This window comes from Rattus rattus, chromosome 1 (assembly GCF_011064425.1).
Source record: "Rattus rattus isolate New Zealand chromosome 1, Rrattus_CSIRO_v1, whole genome shotgun sequence".
NCBI lineage: Eukaryota > Metazoa > Chordata > Mammalia > Rodentia > Muridae > Rattus > Rattus rattus.
This window is the reverse complement of record NC_046154.1, coordinates 230,060,660-230,076,290: the sequence shown is the minus strand read 5'-3', so window position 1 is coordinate 230,076,290 and position 15,631 is coordinate 230,060,660. Positions and strand designations below refer to the sequence as shown.

The following is a 15,631-nucleotide window of genomic DNA, read 5'->3' as shown; positions in this document are numbered from 1 at the left end:
TGGTAGTACACTTGTTATCTCTTTTTTATTGAGATTTGGATGGTAGCCTATGGGACGGTGGTGTCTTGAGTCCAAATGAGTCTTCTCTCCTCAGTTCTTCTTCTGAAGTTCTTCTTCTCTGAAAATGCTATCGTGCCCAAAGGTATGTCTCCTGGATGATTCTAAATCCATGGTCAAGTTACAGTGAAAATTAAGCATCATGTACAGCCACATATTTTAATTTCTCTTGGCTTCATACAAATGCAAGAAGTAGCTGAGTCAAAATGATATGTGCATGTTGACCTTCAAAGAAATCCCTACACTGTGCATTCCAAACAAATATGAGAATTTCAGTGGCACCACATCTTCATCCACATTTGGTCTGGATAATACTTTCTTATACCTTCTTTTTCTAGTTGCTATGCCTGTCTCCTCTGCCTAGTTTCCTGCATAGACATTTGTATGTGTGTGTGTGTGTGTGTGTGTGTGTGTGTGTGTGTGTGTCATGCATGTACATATGGAGGCCAGAGATCAATGTTGTTATTTTTAGCACTCTCAACCTGAATGTTTTTAGACATCTTTCACTGAACCTGGAGCTCACCAATTAGCTATACTAGATGGCCAGTGAGCTGCAGGACTCCCACTCTGCCTCCCTTGGATGAGGATCACAGATGTAAGCCATCACATCTGTTTGTTACAGTGTGGGGAATCTGAACTCAGCTCCTCAGGTTTGCACAGCAAGTGTTTTAAGTCATCTCCCCATGTCCCTTTCTTTAAAATTTAAGTTGTCCTTTCTGCCTTCCTGTTTTCCTTTCTTTAACTGTGCATGGCTCCTGATTGCTGGATCCTCCATATTGTTTAGCCAGAGCTAGAAGTTGGAGATGTGAGCAGCCTTGCTGAGCACTTTGCCTGTGTCCCATCTGTAACAGTGTCCCTGAAGATGGGACAGGGGTTAATTACCTGGTGTCTGTGAAGCATTCTGAATCTGATAAATGCTGATTATTATTACACTTGTATCTCTTCCTTTGTTCCAAAGAGTTGGCAACCCAAGGGGAAGCAGACGAATCAAGAGTTAGCGAAGATAACCAGCATCTCCAATTTAAAAATTGTCATCAACTTTTCCAGAACTTTCTCCCTTGCTATCAGTCACTGTCCCTACATTTGGATCTTTGTTTCTAAGCTGCCCACGTAGGAAAGAAAGTGCAGCAAGGAGAGATATGGGAGTGCAAGAAATAAGAAGTGCTCGGAAAGTGTATGTTGTCTGACTTGGGCAAGGCCATGTCAAGGACCCCAATGCCTCAGACCTCTAAGAGTGGCTAAACCTTCCCTGGATGACACTCAGAAGATAGTAAAACCTTTGGGTCCAATTGTGATTATTGACAGTGGACATAGGAAATATCCACACAGCTTTCCATCCTCGAACGTTTAAAGCCTGAAGAGTGCTCCCCTACAGAGACGGTGCCTACTGAGGCGAGCTAAACCTGCCTCTTTGCTCAGCTATGCACAGTAACCCTCCCACCTTGTTTATATTTATGTAGTAATCCTGCCTCCCTGTCCAAATGTACATAATAAACACTCTGAGCTCCCTGGGTGCTGTGGCTCCTCACCCGATATCCCAGACCACCCCCTCGCAGCTTTTCTATATTCCCATATGTTTGTCTTTTCCTCATTCACTCACCAGCCTAGTTAGGTCAGTCCCCAGAGCCAAAGCATGGCACGGGGACAACGCAGCACACTCAGCACCCACCCTACCTTTCTCACTTCGTCTTCACAAAGTGTGCGTATAGGGAGGCCATTTCAGCGTCTGAGGGACAAGTTACCTGGCAGTTCAGGACTCTGTTCATACCCCTCAGCTGGGAAGTGGCAGAACAAGATTCTGAAGCAAGTTTTTTGGTTTTTTTTTTTAACTTCAAAGATCATGACCCTGTTCTACTACCGCTGCTTAAAAAGGAAGTAGGAAATGAGTGTTGGGAAGACCGAGTCACATGAGGGATTAAAGAGATCTAAAACAAAGAGGAATCACAAACCAAGAATCCTTGTGGCTTTATAGCAGAGACTTTTAAAGCAAAAGGAACAAATTGAGTTTGGGGCTGGTGAAATGGCTCAGTGGCTAAAGGTGCTTGCTGCCAAGATGGATGAAAGATCTGAGTTCAACCCCTGCATCCTACATTGTGGCAGGAGTGAACCAATTCCCTTAAGTATTGTATGACCTCCAGATCACCACAGGTGTACACACACACACACACACACACACATACACATACACACACACACACACACACATACACACACACACACACACACACACACGAAGGAAAGAGAGAGGGAGGAGGAAGGAGGGAGAAAGGGAGAGAGACAGAGAGACAGAGAGAGATGGGGGGGAGTTTTAAAATGATTGAACTTTGAAGACCATTAACACTAACTCAAACCCACTTTTTCATTGGCCAACGAGGACATCAAGTCAGAAGAGGCATGCAGTCCTTGTTCTAGTCCATCCATATCTTGAATCTGCCACCACTATACTTCTTAATAGCGAATAGTCACTCTAGCTAATACTAAGATTTACTTGCTCGCTGTGCAAGGTACTCTGTGATACCCTCCATGGGTATTATTAGTAATTTCTTTAATCTTAAAGACTGACTTTGTATTAACAGTAGCCACCCTTCTAAGGAAGTAGCCTCAAAAGGTGTTGATAAAAGTGTCATTTTGGAAGAATATTCTGTATATTTCATAGGTGACAAGGTCAGTGTCTTTCAAATGCTATTCCGGGATCAATAGGAACCACTCTCAGGGGTAACAGATAAAGACTTAAAGTTAATGAGGTGTCAGCACCCCACCAGCACACAACTCCACACCAACTGCCTGTGGTTTTTCACAAAGCTCTATTTTATAGTTTAATCTAAACAGGGGACCCAAGTTCACAAAGTTTGCAAACCCTGAACTTGATTTTGGGGACCCATTGGGAATGCGGTCCCAAGAGCTTCATTTGCCACAATTCTCTCTGTTTCCATTTTTTGTTTTCCACCACCCGTCAGTTCTCACCACTCCTCCCATCCTTTGTACCGGTGTGCAAATCTGTCCTCAGATGCTGTGTGGAAGTGAGAATGGCTCTGTTCACCAGGACACCACTTCGGAGGTCCTGCAGGATGGACTGTCTTCCCTTCCCGTGGCCTGTGCTTCTCTGTCTTTATTATAAATGCCACGAGTGCGTCAGAAACTGACAATTACAGCTTCCAAAGCTGGATGCAGGGTGGAGGTGGACAATGCTACAGCTACTACAGACGTGACATCACGCTTTATCCCAGAACTGTTGCATTGACATTGGCCTATGTCTGAGTGCCAGAGAGAATAGATTTCTAGTAGAAGCTGTCACCAGAACAATAGCACAAATACTTGAGTCTAACCAACAAGAACAAAAATAAATAAATAAAATGTGCTTCCAGGGCTTCAGTGTGGGTTTCATAGGGAGATTTTTTTTTTTTTGTCAAAATCCTGCTTTGTTTTGTTTTTCCCTTTCATGGGTATGGTATGTCATACCTATGAGAGAAGCATATTCACTGAAGTATACACACGAGCCCAAGAACATTTCTTCTCCAGTTGCTTTCTACTCTAATAGGCAGAGTGTCTTGATGAACTTGAAGCATGCCAAGAGCCAGCTTGCTCCAGAGATTCCTTGGCTGTGACCTCTGAATTACTGGTAGCATCTATGCCTACCCTACTCCTGTGTTGGCCTAGGGATTAGAACTTAAATTCAGATGCTTGCATAGCAAATGCTTTAGCCACTCTATCCACTATGCCATCTCCCCGACATCCAAAATCCTGTTCTTCCCTATGGTTTTTTCCCTTGCAAAGTCAGTTGTTCTCGTGGGCAGCCTACTGCTCTGAAGAATTTATACAGTATGAAAACAACAGATCTACACACGATGGTGGTGGAAAATAGCCCTTCAGAGTTTTCTTACAGTGTATTTTAAGAGATCACATAGGTAACCTGAATAAACCATCAAGTATGTAGGGCTTTGGAATGGTTCAAACCTATGCATATCACTGGACACATTGCCTGCCGCCATTAATAAATACTTACCGCCCAGGTTCATTCTGAAAACTTCAAATTGTTTCTGAAGAATCATGATTTTTTTTTCATGTTCATATCTAAATGACTGATTTCAGTCAACATTAATGGATCAGAGCTGACTAGGTAGGTAAAATAGCCACACTGGGGGAATCATTTTGTAGTTTCTCCAGTCCTAGTTAATGACCTGGAAAGGTAATTTACTAAGTTTAATGTAGAGGCTGGAAAATTTTATTTCCATCTATTTCCCCAAACCACAACTGAATTGCCTTGAGATGCATAGCTCATTCACCTTGTAGAGTCTGGGACTTCTCCTTCTCGATCTACTTTGATCTTTTGCAGATGTTCTTGCTCTGTTGTAGAAAAGTGGTGCGAAATCAATAAGCTAAAGGTAGATACTTTTGGTGTGCATAAAATACTAAAGGGGGAGGAGATAAACCACCAGGCAGTCATTCACATTCTAGTATAAATAGCTTTACACACAGTAAGGTGGGGCTGCTCTTTAGGAAGCAAGTCTTGGTTTGGAATTGCTGGAAAGCAGCAGTGTATTAAATGCTAAAGAAGAGTTCTTCCAGGGCAGGGAGCTTGGGAAAAGTAGGGGGAAAACATTACATTGATGGTATAAAAGGTATCATTGATTTGTCTTACAATTTCCCCCCAGGAAAGACATTGTCTTCATTTTATTCATTCTATGTCTAAAGCACACATTTTCAACATTGCTTTTAAAAATTAATAGATGCACTACATACAATGTCTCTGTCACCTGTCAGCTGCTAAGCACATCATACTCACTGCCCCCATTTAATCACCTGAGTAGCATCAGGCTACTCATCCAGTACCTCGCTGGTGCTTGCTCTGTGCTGCATTAAGTCTTCTACAGATGTTAACTAGCGAATCTTCACACCGTCCTCTGCTCGGAGGCTGAGCATTTTACACATGCAGAAATTAAAATACAAAAGGAATCAGATGATTGACAGCTAGCAAACTGTGGAGCAGGATTGGTGCTCTGGCTTCCTGGCTGCAGGGTCCACATTGCTCACCTTTGGGAGTATGTGTGTTTCTCAGCATCGGCAGGGAAGCAACAGAAGACCACTCATGAGCACCAGAACTGTCCTCAGGTTACACAGAGAACTTAGAAAAGTCAACCTGAGCTCCACGCTCCACGTTTTCTCTACTTTGGACACTTGATACTACTGTACTGGCCATGGTGCTGGTGGGAAAAGAGGCCACATGCATGTGTCTCCCTCTCTGTGCAGATTTCTCTGTGGTACTTAATGTGACACTGCAGCCAGGCATCATAGTGTAAGTCTGTCATCTTAGCCCGTAAGAGGCTGGAGCAGGAGGAGGCAGCCTAGGTGAAACTCTGTCTCTAGAGAAAAATATAGCAGTATATAGAAATGAAAATGCATTTCAATCAATATGTAAAAATTTATTTTAATATATAGTAATGGTTATATTATATACATATATAGTAATGATTATATATATACATACGATATAGAGTATATATAAATGATAAATTATTAGAATGAAAGGAATGGGCAGACAAGGTGGTTTAGCAGGTTAAGATGGTGACCTCTAAGCCTAACAACATAAATTTGATCTCTAGAACCCACATGGTAGAAGGAAAGAACTGACTCCTGCAAATTGTCCTCCAACCTCCACATGCATGCTAAAGAATGCATGGGGAAAATAAATAAATAAATAAATATGTAATTCATACATACATACTTTTAAAATGCAGAAGAGGAGAAATGAGCGATAATATGAATTGGGCTTATGGTTAGCTTTACTTGTATTCTTAATAGACCTGGAGTGATGGCTTAGGCAAAAATTGTCTGCACTGAGGAACTAACTCTGTCAAAGAGAACCTTTGGCCTAACTTAGAGCAGTGCTTCTTAATCCTTAAGGAGCAAACATATAACCTGTACACCCCAATAAATACACATCTGGATGGGCCTGAGATTCTGCATTCCCAACAAGTTTAATCTGGGTCCCCATGTTTCATGGACAGAAGAGTTTGAGGGACTCAACATTGGGCCAAAAGAATGGCTCACCGTGATCACTGCAGGGCTCAGCCTTGGAAGGGATGCAAAAATGTATCTGGTACCATTACGCAATTGGTGCTCTCTGTCCTGTTCCTGCTTGGTCATCCCGGCCCTTGAGTTAAGTATGTATTCTTCATTGAGTAAGACTGAACAGTCAAGGAAGAAGAGAAATTTTAAAGTCATGCCTAAGTCCCTGGAGGAATTCCAGAGCAAGGCTTAAGCATTGCCTCACACCCCAGTGAGGATACACATGGCTCCCCAGGATATTCTTCAGTGCCTTTGGAAATTTGTTCAAATTTTTCACAATAAATGTGCTCTACTAGAGCAGGAGATGAGAACACTGACTCCCCAAAGCATTTGCCTCCCACTGTGAAATAACAATTCAGCGCTGACTGACAGGTGAGCTGTGCAGCGGCTATGCTACTTCTCAGAGGGACAGACAGCGCATCTAGGGCCCTTGAAACATTAGATATTTTCAATGTTCGGCAATGGCTAGGATCATGCAGGAGTACTTTCTTTCCATTTCAACTACAGAAGCCTGAACTGAATGAAGGGCACTCATTTTGCTCGGCCCTCTGATTGAAGGGGTGCTGATGTCTCTCTTCTGTTCACCCTCTCCTCCAGCTGTATCACAGTTCTCTGCTTTCTGTTTCAGGTACCCGGAGAGAGTGAGAAACAGTGGAAACCAGCCCTGGTTGTTCTGACCGAGAAGGATCTTCTAATCTATGACAGCATGCCTCGGAGGAAAGAGGCCTGGCTCAGCCCGGTACATTCGTACCCACTTCTTGCCACCAGGTAGCTTTGACTGCGGGTTTGGGTGCTGGGTTGTGAGTTTGATGTTGTTTTAATCCACTGTGATTATTTCAACACACTCTAGTGCTGTTTAATGGTATGGCAGGGGCTGAGAGCTCCACAAGCATATAGGTGTACGTATGTAGCCAGGGATGTTACTATCTGTGGTTAAATGCAAGGCTACATTGAGACAAGCAACAAAGTACTCATCTGTTAGCATGGAGGCAGGACATGTGTGTGATGTTCCAGACTGGAACTTTTTCTGGATCTTGGAAATGAGCTAGATTCATATTTCCAGTCTTAGTATCCAAATGAAGTCATCATTCATGGGTCTTCGCTTGCCAGCACAGCAAAGAGGCCGTGAGACTTTTTGGTTTGTGAAGAATTTCCCTAAAGTAAGTTCCTCCTGCTCTGTGTGGTGTTCCTGTGGAAGTGGGAACACCTCCTCTGTCTGTTTCCTGGAGTGTCCACTGTGTACTAGCTGCTTGTATGAATTGCAACTTTTCTTAGACCACCTCACTGGTCTGTGATTTACACACATACACACACACACACACACACACACACACACACACACACACACAAAACAGTACATACAAAGCATATAATTGGGCACAGAGGAACGTTTGCCTCTACAAAACCATCCCACAATCGATGTCATATTGTGTATTCACCACTTTCAGGAAGTTCCTCTTTATTTTGCATGATGGAAACATTGGCCAACACCTACCAGTTTCTTCCTCAGCTCAGCTCCTGGTAGCAGATACTGGACTCTCTATCACCATGAACTTGACAATTTAAACTCTCCATTTAAGTTGAGTCACTCAGCATTCGTCCTTCTGTTTCTGACTTATTTTAGTTAGCTGAACTTTCCTTTTTTTTAACTTTTAAATTTTTTAGTGGTTACTTTATTTATTTACATTTCAAATGTTATCTCCCTTCCCAGTTTCTCCTCTACAAGCACCCTTTCCCCTCCCCCTCCCCCTGCCTCTGTGAGGGTGCTTCCCCACCTACTTACCCACTCCTGCCTCAGTGGCCTAGCGTTCCCCTATCCTGGGTCATCCAAGGGGCTCTCCTCCCAGTGATGCCAGATAAGGCCATCCTCTGCTACATATTCAGATGGATATGGGTCCCTCCATCTTTGGTTGGTAGTTTAGTCCCTGGGAGCTTTGGGTGGTCTGGTTGGTTGATATTGTTGTCTTCCTATGGGGTTGCAAACCCCCTTCAGCTCCTACAGTCCTTGCCCTAACTTCCCCATTCGGGTCTCCACACTCAGTCTAATGGTTGGCTACAAGCATCCACATCTGTATTGGTCCAGCTATGGCAGAGCTTCTCAGAGGACAGCTATCCAGGCTCCTGTCAGTAAGCACTTCTAGAACACACATGGTATGTATTCACTGATAAGTCAAAAAGAAGTTCAGAATACCCACGATACAACTCACAGACTGCATGAAACTCAAGAAGAAAGAAGATCACACCAAAGTGTGAATGCTACAGTACTACTCAGTAGGGGAAAGAGAAGGATAATCTCTGGAAGTAGAGGGAGAGGGGGATCTGGGAGGGAAAGAGGAGGGGGAGGGGAAAAGAGGGTCCAGTTAAGATAGGGAAGGAGATGGGGGAGAAGTACAGAGGGTCAGGAATTTGAAAGGAGGTATGTAGCAGTGGGGAAGGAGGAACTGAGAGTAGCCACTAGAAAGTTCCAGATGCCAGGGACCCAAGAGGTTCCCAGGACCCAACAGGGAAGACTTTAGCCAAAACACCCAACAAAGGGGAGATAGAACCTGTAGTGACCATATTCACTAGATAGGCCCAGCCCCAGCTGAGGAATGAGGCCACCCACCCACTGCAAAAATATTAATCCAGAATTTCTCCTGTCAAAAGGAAATGCAGGGACAAAGAGTAGAGTAGAAGCTGAAGGAAAGGCCATCTAGACACTGCCCCACCAAACCAACTTTCCTTTTTGTAAAACAGAATAACACATATTCATGCACACGCATGAATGCATGTGTGAACACACGTTCTGAGGCTGAGATTACAAGTCTGCGTCTGTATAAGTTCTGGGCTCCTGTATTCTAGCCTACTGACCCTACTGGGTGATGATAGCTTATTAACTTCAGCCCTCTCTCTCACATTTCACTGCCATCTCATCTCCAGTTCTACCTCTCTCCATAGTGCATGCACCACTCCGTTTTTCTATCTATCCTACCTCCTCATCAGACATTTGTTCCTTATAGTGGTGGCTACAGCCCTGGAGGAGGCCATGGCAGAGCACTGAGTGTCTTCTCCAGGCCACAGAAAATGAAATTTTTTAAAATGCTGGTTGAAGGAGTCCTTTCCACTGTTGTTGGGATTATAAAGTGAGGGAGGTAGCCACTATTAAAAACAGTGTAGAGTCTTCCAACGTTTAAAATAAAATTACTGTTTGCCCTAGCAATCTCACTTCTGGCGATGTATTGAAAAGGATTAAACCTGGTATCTCAAAGTGATAGCTATCTTCCATGTTCACTACAGCATAATTGCAATCAGCCATGGCATAAAATACAGTCGGAGTTCATCATAGTTGTGCCCTCTTCCTTAAAGGCCTGCATCCTTAGGAAACAGTGAATTAAAGTTAAACATTGTCTTAAAGTAGCTGAAAATTCCCAGGCCTGGCCTCTGCTTCCTGCCCTTTCTGTGTGTGGTTTATAACAGTGGTCTGTCCTAATCTAATTCTTTCTATGCCACTGTGATTTTTCTTAGAAGTTGGTCATGTAAACGTAATTTTCACCTTCCTGACTTCATCTCTGTCAGTAAGAACCCTCACTTTTCTGTTGGGTGAACTGTTGGACAATGTGGGGAAGGCCCCTTTGGACTTTGGTCTAGCAGACTCATCAGAGTGCACCTAAGCTTTAGGCATCGGTCTTGAGGTAGACACAAGTCCCTAGTCCTAATAACAATTATAATCAAAACTTAGTCACAGGAAAGAGAACCAGAGTCAGTTGAAAAGGCTGTAACAGTAGACAACAATGACAACACTTAACAGAGTTGAAATTCTTCTGAATTCTTGCCCTAGTTCATGGCAGACACCAGCAAAGTTGACTTAAAATAGAAATTTTGCGGCCCCCAGTGAATTTCAAGGAGATTTTCAAGAAAGAAGTGCCATCTCTACATCAATATAAACATAAAAAAAAATGGATTGGATGTTCCATGCTTCAAAATCCTGTTTCCTAAGGATGCAGGCCTTTAAGGAAGAGGACACAACTATGATGAACTCTGACTGTATTTTATGACATGGCAGAATTTAATTCTTAAGGCACAGACCAGCGTTATAAAAGGCTGGAGTAACCATCTTCACATGCTTACACAGTGGTGGGGATATGCCACACTAACTCAAGCTGTCAACCTTCACTATGTGATTTACATCCACAGCACTCAGGTTCACATAACAATGAATTCCTGTAGCTAAAACCAAAGGAAGATTAGTGCATAGACATGGTTCCAATTACTCAGAGAAGAGAATGAGCAGGTGCCTCCCGTAGCAATTGTCAGGAACGAAAGTAGAAATAGAATAGTTTCCAGGTAACTCTTTGGGAGATAAAACTAACTTCAGCTCATTCTCAGGTTCTTCTTCACAGCTTCTGGAAATGATGACCAATGCATTTTCATTCATTCATTCATACATTCATTCAGTCAGTCAGTTGGTCAGTCAGTCATTCCTCAACATACCCATACTTGCCAGAAGTTATAATTAGGGTAAAAGCTAAAGAGGTGAAATAAAGTTCAAGCTCCCAGAAAAAAATATATTGATGGGCACCAACAGCTAAAAAACTATCTATACCAAATATAACAAGAATAAAATGCTGACCACTGCCTGGAGGAGGGGCTGAAGAATAATGGTTGAATTGAAGCTGGAGTGGGAACTCTCCAGAAAATGCTGGTGGGAACCAGAGTAAGGGACAAGGCTTCCCAGGAAGAAGATAAATGCACCCACAGAGCCCTTTGTTTCCTATATAGTATAGTGTAGTGGTGTCAGAGCCCCAGACATGACCTTGCAGATCAAGGAAATGAGAATCAGTAGCTATCCTGGTCAGGTGCCCAACACTTGGCATAAGTCCTTCTCAGAGCTCTTACATCTGTTCCACATGGCTGTGGTACAGTGCCTCCTCCAGATTCAGAACCTAGGGCTCAGAAGGGAAAGGAAAGAGAGCCATATCCTGGAACCAGTAGAGGCCAACTCAGGTTAGCCTGTTCACTATGCTTGTATGCTATCATCAGTCTGAGCACTGGGGACCACTGAGGGTCTTGGGAGGTAGTAACAATCACAGACGTGATCAGAGTAGATATTCTTACCATTGGTATAAAAGTCATAAAGGTCAGGGGTGTGTCTGCTTAGTTAAGACATGACTCTAATTCCATGATGAAGAAAAGAAAAACAAATAGATAAAAATAAAGCCACATTTCTATGAGGGCACAAAGTCTTGAGTTTCTGGTAGGCATAGTTGTTTCTATGAGGTTGCTTTTAACTCTAACATAATGTGACCAATCACAGCAATAATTTGACTTGGTGAATGTCTTAGTTAGGGTCTTATTGCTGTGGACACCAAGACCAATGTAAGTTTTATAAGGGACAACATTTAATTGGGGCTGCCTTACAGGTTCAGAGGTTCAGTCCATTATAATCAAGGCAAGAGCATAGCAGCATCCAGGCAGGCATGGTGCAGAAGGAGCTGAGTTCTACATCTTCACCTGAAGGAAGCCAGAAACAGACTGAGCATCGCCAGGCAGCTAGGAGGAGGGTCTCCAAGCCCACCCCAACAGTGACCCACTTCCTCCAACAAGGCCATACCTTCTAATAGTGCCACTCCCTGGGTCAAGCATATGCAAACCATCACAGTGAACTTGGAAGATCTAGAGAGGCTCACCAGAGGTGGAAGAGAGGACAATGGTTGATGGAAAAGGAAATATTAAATGGGCAATTCTAAGAGGACCAGGAAGGAGGGAGGAGATGAACCAGGAGCCACCAAGGTGAATAGGATATAGATTTGGAGCCTCCACCTGACCCTGCAGAGAACTATTTATTCACCAATATGGCACCCCCTAGCCATTTACTCTTACTTCAGCAAACTGAGAGTAAATAAAACTAAAAGTGTAATTTCTGTCTTACTAAATATATTCAAGCACTCAGTAGCCATATGTAGCTAGTTGTCAAAAGTCAGATTTGACATCAGCGGGTTAACCAAGGCAGGTAGCAAAAAGGAGTATGGCACTCCCAATTGGGGTCATTCTGACAGTGTATGAGCCCAGTGGCAGTGACAACTGGTTAATAGGGTCAATACTACAAGCAGAAGAAAACTTAATTATCTGGTACTAGCAAGACTACCCACCGACAAACTCTGAACTCCTTTAACTCTTAACTGTACATATGTATACACAGACAGACAGATATACATTTAGTAATTAATTCCTGCTGGCAGCCACAGGGAGTTAAGTAAAGTACTAATTATTAGAGTTCCTTTCTCCTTTGTCCTGACTGGCCAGGTAAGAGGCTTTCAGTTTATTAATTCATTGTGTAATAGAGAGAAAAGAAAAGGAAGAAAGAGACACACATAGACATATGCAGACACACATGTTCTGGATGTAGCAGAAATGGCTACAAGTTTTATTGTTGCTTTTAGCTTTTGGTAGCTTTTAGACAAAAAGTTCTCTACATAAGAAAGAATTACCTCATAGATAAAATGTTACACAAAAGGGGAGTTACAGAAAGATGTTAATATTAAGTTCAAAGCAGTGTTTCACTTTATAAGCTCATTATAAGTTCAAAGCATCAGTTTCACATGCCCTCACTTTTTCATAGTGCACACCTGTGGTTTCATCCTTGGATCTGACTTAGAATGAATGTTTTTCCTTGATCATAAATTTGTCCCAAGACTATTTCTTTTTTTAGTATAATTATGAAAGCTCATGTATTCCTTATTATGCAGCCTTTACTTACTATTTTATGAGGAGTGGGCACATTCTACTCTTGATTATAACTTTATTATATCTTTCAAGCAAAGCAACTAAAACCATCTCTTAAAACTTTCTTCCTAAAATTATTTGAATCAAACCAGGAATTGTATAAAATCATTAATTCATCTAGATAGCATTAATTCATAAAAATTATCCTTTGTTGATCAGCAGGAATTCTGTCCAATAAGATGGGCTAAGGCCCAGAAATCATTAGACTATGTAATAGTAACAGGAAAAGACATATCAGCTGCAAGAAGCAATCCTGAGATGGAATCTCTAAGGCCCTTGCCTCTCAGAGCTTACCCATCATAAGCCATGCAAAAATGGTGAGCCACTTCCAGGAAAGTTACCCACTAACCTTGACCTCTCCTAGATGGCTCCTGACAGCTAGTGGCTAATACAATAGACAGCACATGTCCAGAACATTCCCCCAACTACCAAAAATCTCTATTCGTCGGTGTTTCCTGCAACACGAGCACTGTTATGCATACAGTGCCTGACTTGTAATATATCAGCCTCTGACTTTTTGACATTATGATAATGCAAATATTGTACCTTAGTAGAAATAACTCGTGTTCTTTGGTGTCCTATGTTGCTAAGTTATGGTATTAAGTAGGGTAAGTATATTTAGTGGGTTGTGAACTTGATATTTTGGGTGTGTGCTAGGTTTATCAGTATTCAATCCCATCATGAGTTGAGGAGCACCAGTACATTCCTTCAGAATTTGTCTCAACCCTACTCAGTTAGCAAGCTGGCCCTCTTTCAGCAGCTAAAGATGCTGGATAGCTATCATCTTTGAGGTTGTAATGCTGACTGTATAAGCAGGCTCAGTAGCTCCAGGCTCAGGGTCATTGCTAAAGAAACTGACAGCTGACAGATGACCCTTAAAAGCAAGTCTCCAGAAGGAAAAATGGTGGCGCACAGAAAATGGGACATGAAAAACTTCCAGGACAGAATGCCAAAAATGTGTGATTATAGGTTTACAAGTAACAGCCATGCCAAGGAGAGTTTGTGGGCAAATCACATAAAGAAATCTAAAGCCACAAACCTTTATCTGATGTGAGGATGTGTCCCACCCACCTCGGCCAGCAAGGAAGACGCAACACGGTCGGATTCTTCTCAACAGCCTTTATTGCAGGACCACCTTCATTGCTGATACGGGGACCTCGAACGGCAAAAGTGCTCGCCTTATATACACAGCAGGCTGGGGTGATGCTACTTGTCCTCCAGGGATTGGTGGAGCATGAATCGCCTCATTAGCATAGTACCGCCCCGGCCAGATTGACGCCAGGTGCAAACCCGCGCATGCGCAGTACCGTTGTTCACCACAGGTGGGCGCCGGATCACCTCATTATCCTACAGCCGCCCTGGCAAAGGGACAAGCCTGCGCATGCGTGATAAGTCATTTACTACCAGACGGAACTGGATGTCGGCGCCATCTTTGTTTTACCGCGCCGCTCCCTACAAGGATGAAAAAGGAAGACCATTTCAAGTACATATGTGTAGCTGGTTAGAACAGAACACGATATAAAAATATTAGTGTTTACCATTAATCTTAAAGAATAGCCAATGGTATGGCATGCTTCCTCATAATTCATCATCCTCCCAAATAGCATGGGCTAACCAATTGAGCTGAAAAATGAAATTCATTCTGTATATATACAAGACCTACCTACATGTAAGGATAAAGTCCAGGCCATGGGTATTACTCTGAACTCCATCTGGCAGTTGGAAAGATCAGAATATTTGAATGGCTCAGCCATTCAATTGCACCTCATTCCCTCCAGCTAAAAGGCAACTCACTATGTGCTCCTGAGTGGTGGTCTAGAAATGTAAGAGCAAAGGATCTTCAGCTTGGTCTCTCTCCTTCCAGAGCAGTGCCCACCTCCAGGCTAACTAACTTCCCTGTCTCCTGGAAACTTCCCTCATTTGTTAAATGCACTCAGTGGGATGTCTTTGCTCTAAAGCCCATGGGACAATGTGCTTTAGAGAAATGGGTTTTTAATAGATTTTTACCTTGGATACCAGTCACTGCAGGTCATTTATCCTGTTCAGCTTCTCTCCAGAAACTCTATGTGAAGACTTTCATAGACTAGACAATGAAAACAAAGCCCTTTCCCCACCCTATTGAGTCGGAAGATGGTGCCTCCATGCTAATCTATTCAGGGTTTCCAAATTAGCCATGGAAGGAAGGGTTCCCTCCAGCTGTAACTACAGCTGTTCTCTGTTTGCACACAAAGCTGGCCTATGAGGTGGGAGGCTGAGCTGACGCTCTCAGTTTCTTCACAGAATCATTTCTGGAAGTTCTGGGGGTGGGAACTAGAGATAAATTGGATCCCTACTTGTCTATTAGAGGCTCCCCTAGGATGGAAATGTAGACTGCTTCCCTAACCTCTTATTCATCAAGTACATCTTTTGTTACCTCCTGTATCAGATACTTCTTTCTTACTGTGACCAAGTATCAGATAAAAATGGGTTCTTTGGCTCATGGTTTGAGATCATACAGTCTATCACGAGGGTCAAGCATGATGAGAAGAGCATGAGGACTCCCATCACAATACGTCCTTAATTAGGAGCTCTCATGGCAACTTAACTCCTGCACTTTCTATCACTAAATCCCATCTAGTAATGAAAGAAAGTGGGGCCTCTGGTCCCCCTGAGAAGTAAGCACATAGTGTGGATAATATCGGGAAGGTTTCTATTAGTAATGGCAGTCTTCCTTGGCTCTCTATGAACTGATGTGTATCATCTCATC

General features: G+C 42.9%; 1 protein-coding gene across 1 annotated transcript in view; it reads left to right on the top strand.

Annotated features, from left to right (window-relative positions):
• Sntb1 (syntrophin beta 1) overlaps positions 1–15,631 on the top strand; it is a 262,065-nt gene that overhangs the window by 222,429 nt on the left and 24,005 nt on the right. The window contains exon 4 of the mRNA XM_032915591.1: positions 6,752–6,891. Coding sequence (XP_032771482.1) covers positions 6,752–6,891 — 140 coding nt within the window. The remainder of the gene's footprint in view (positions 1–6,751; positions 6,892–15,631) is intronic.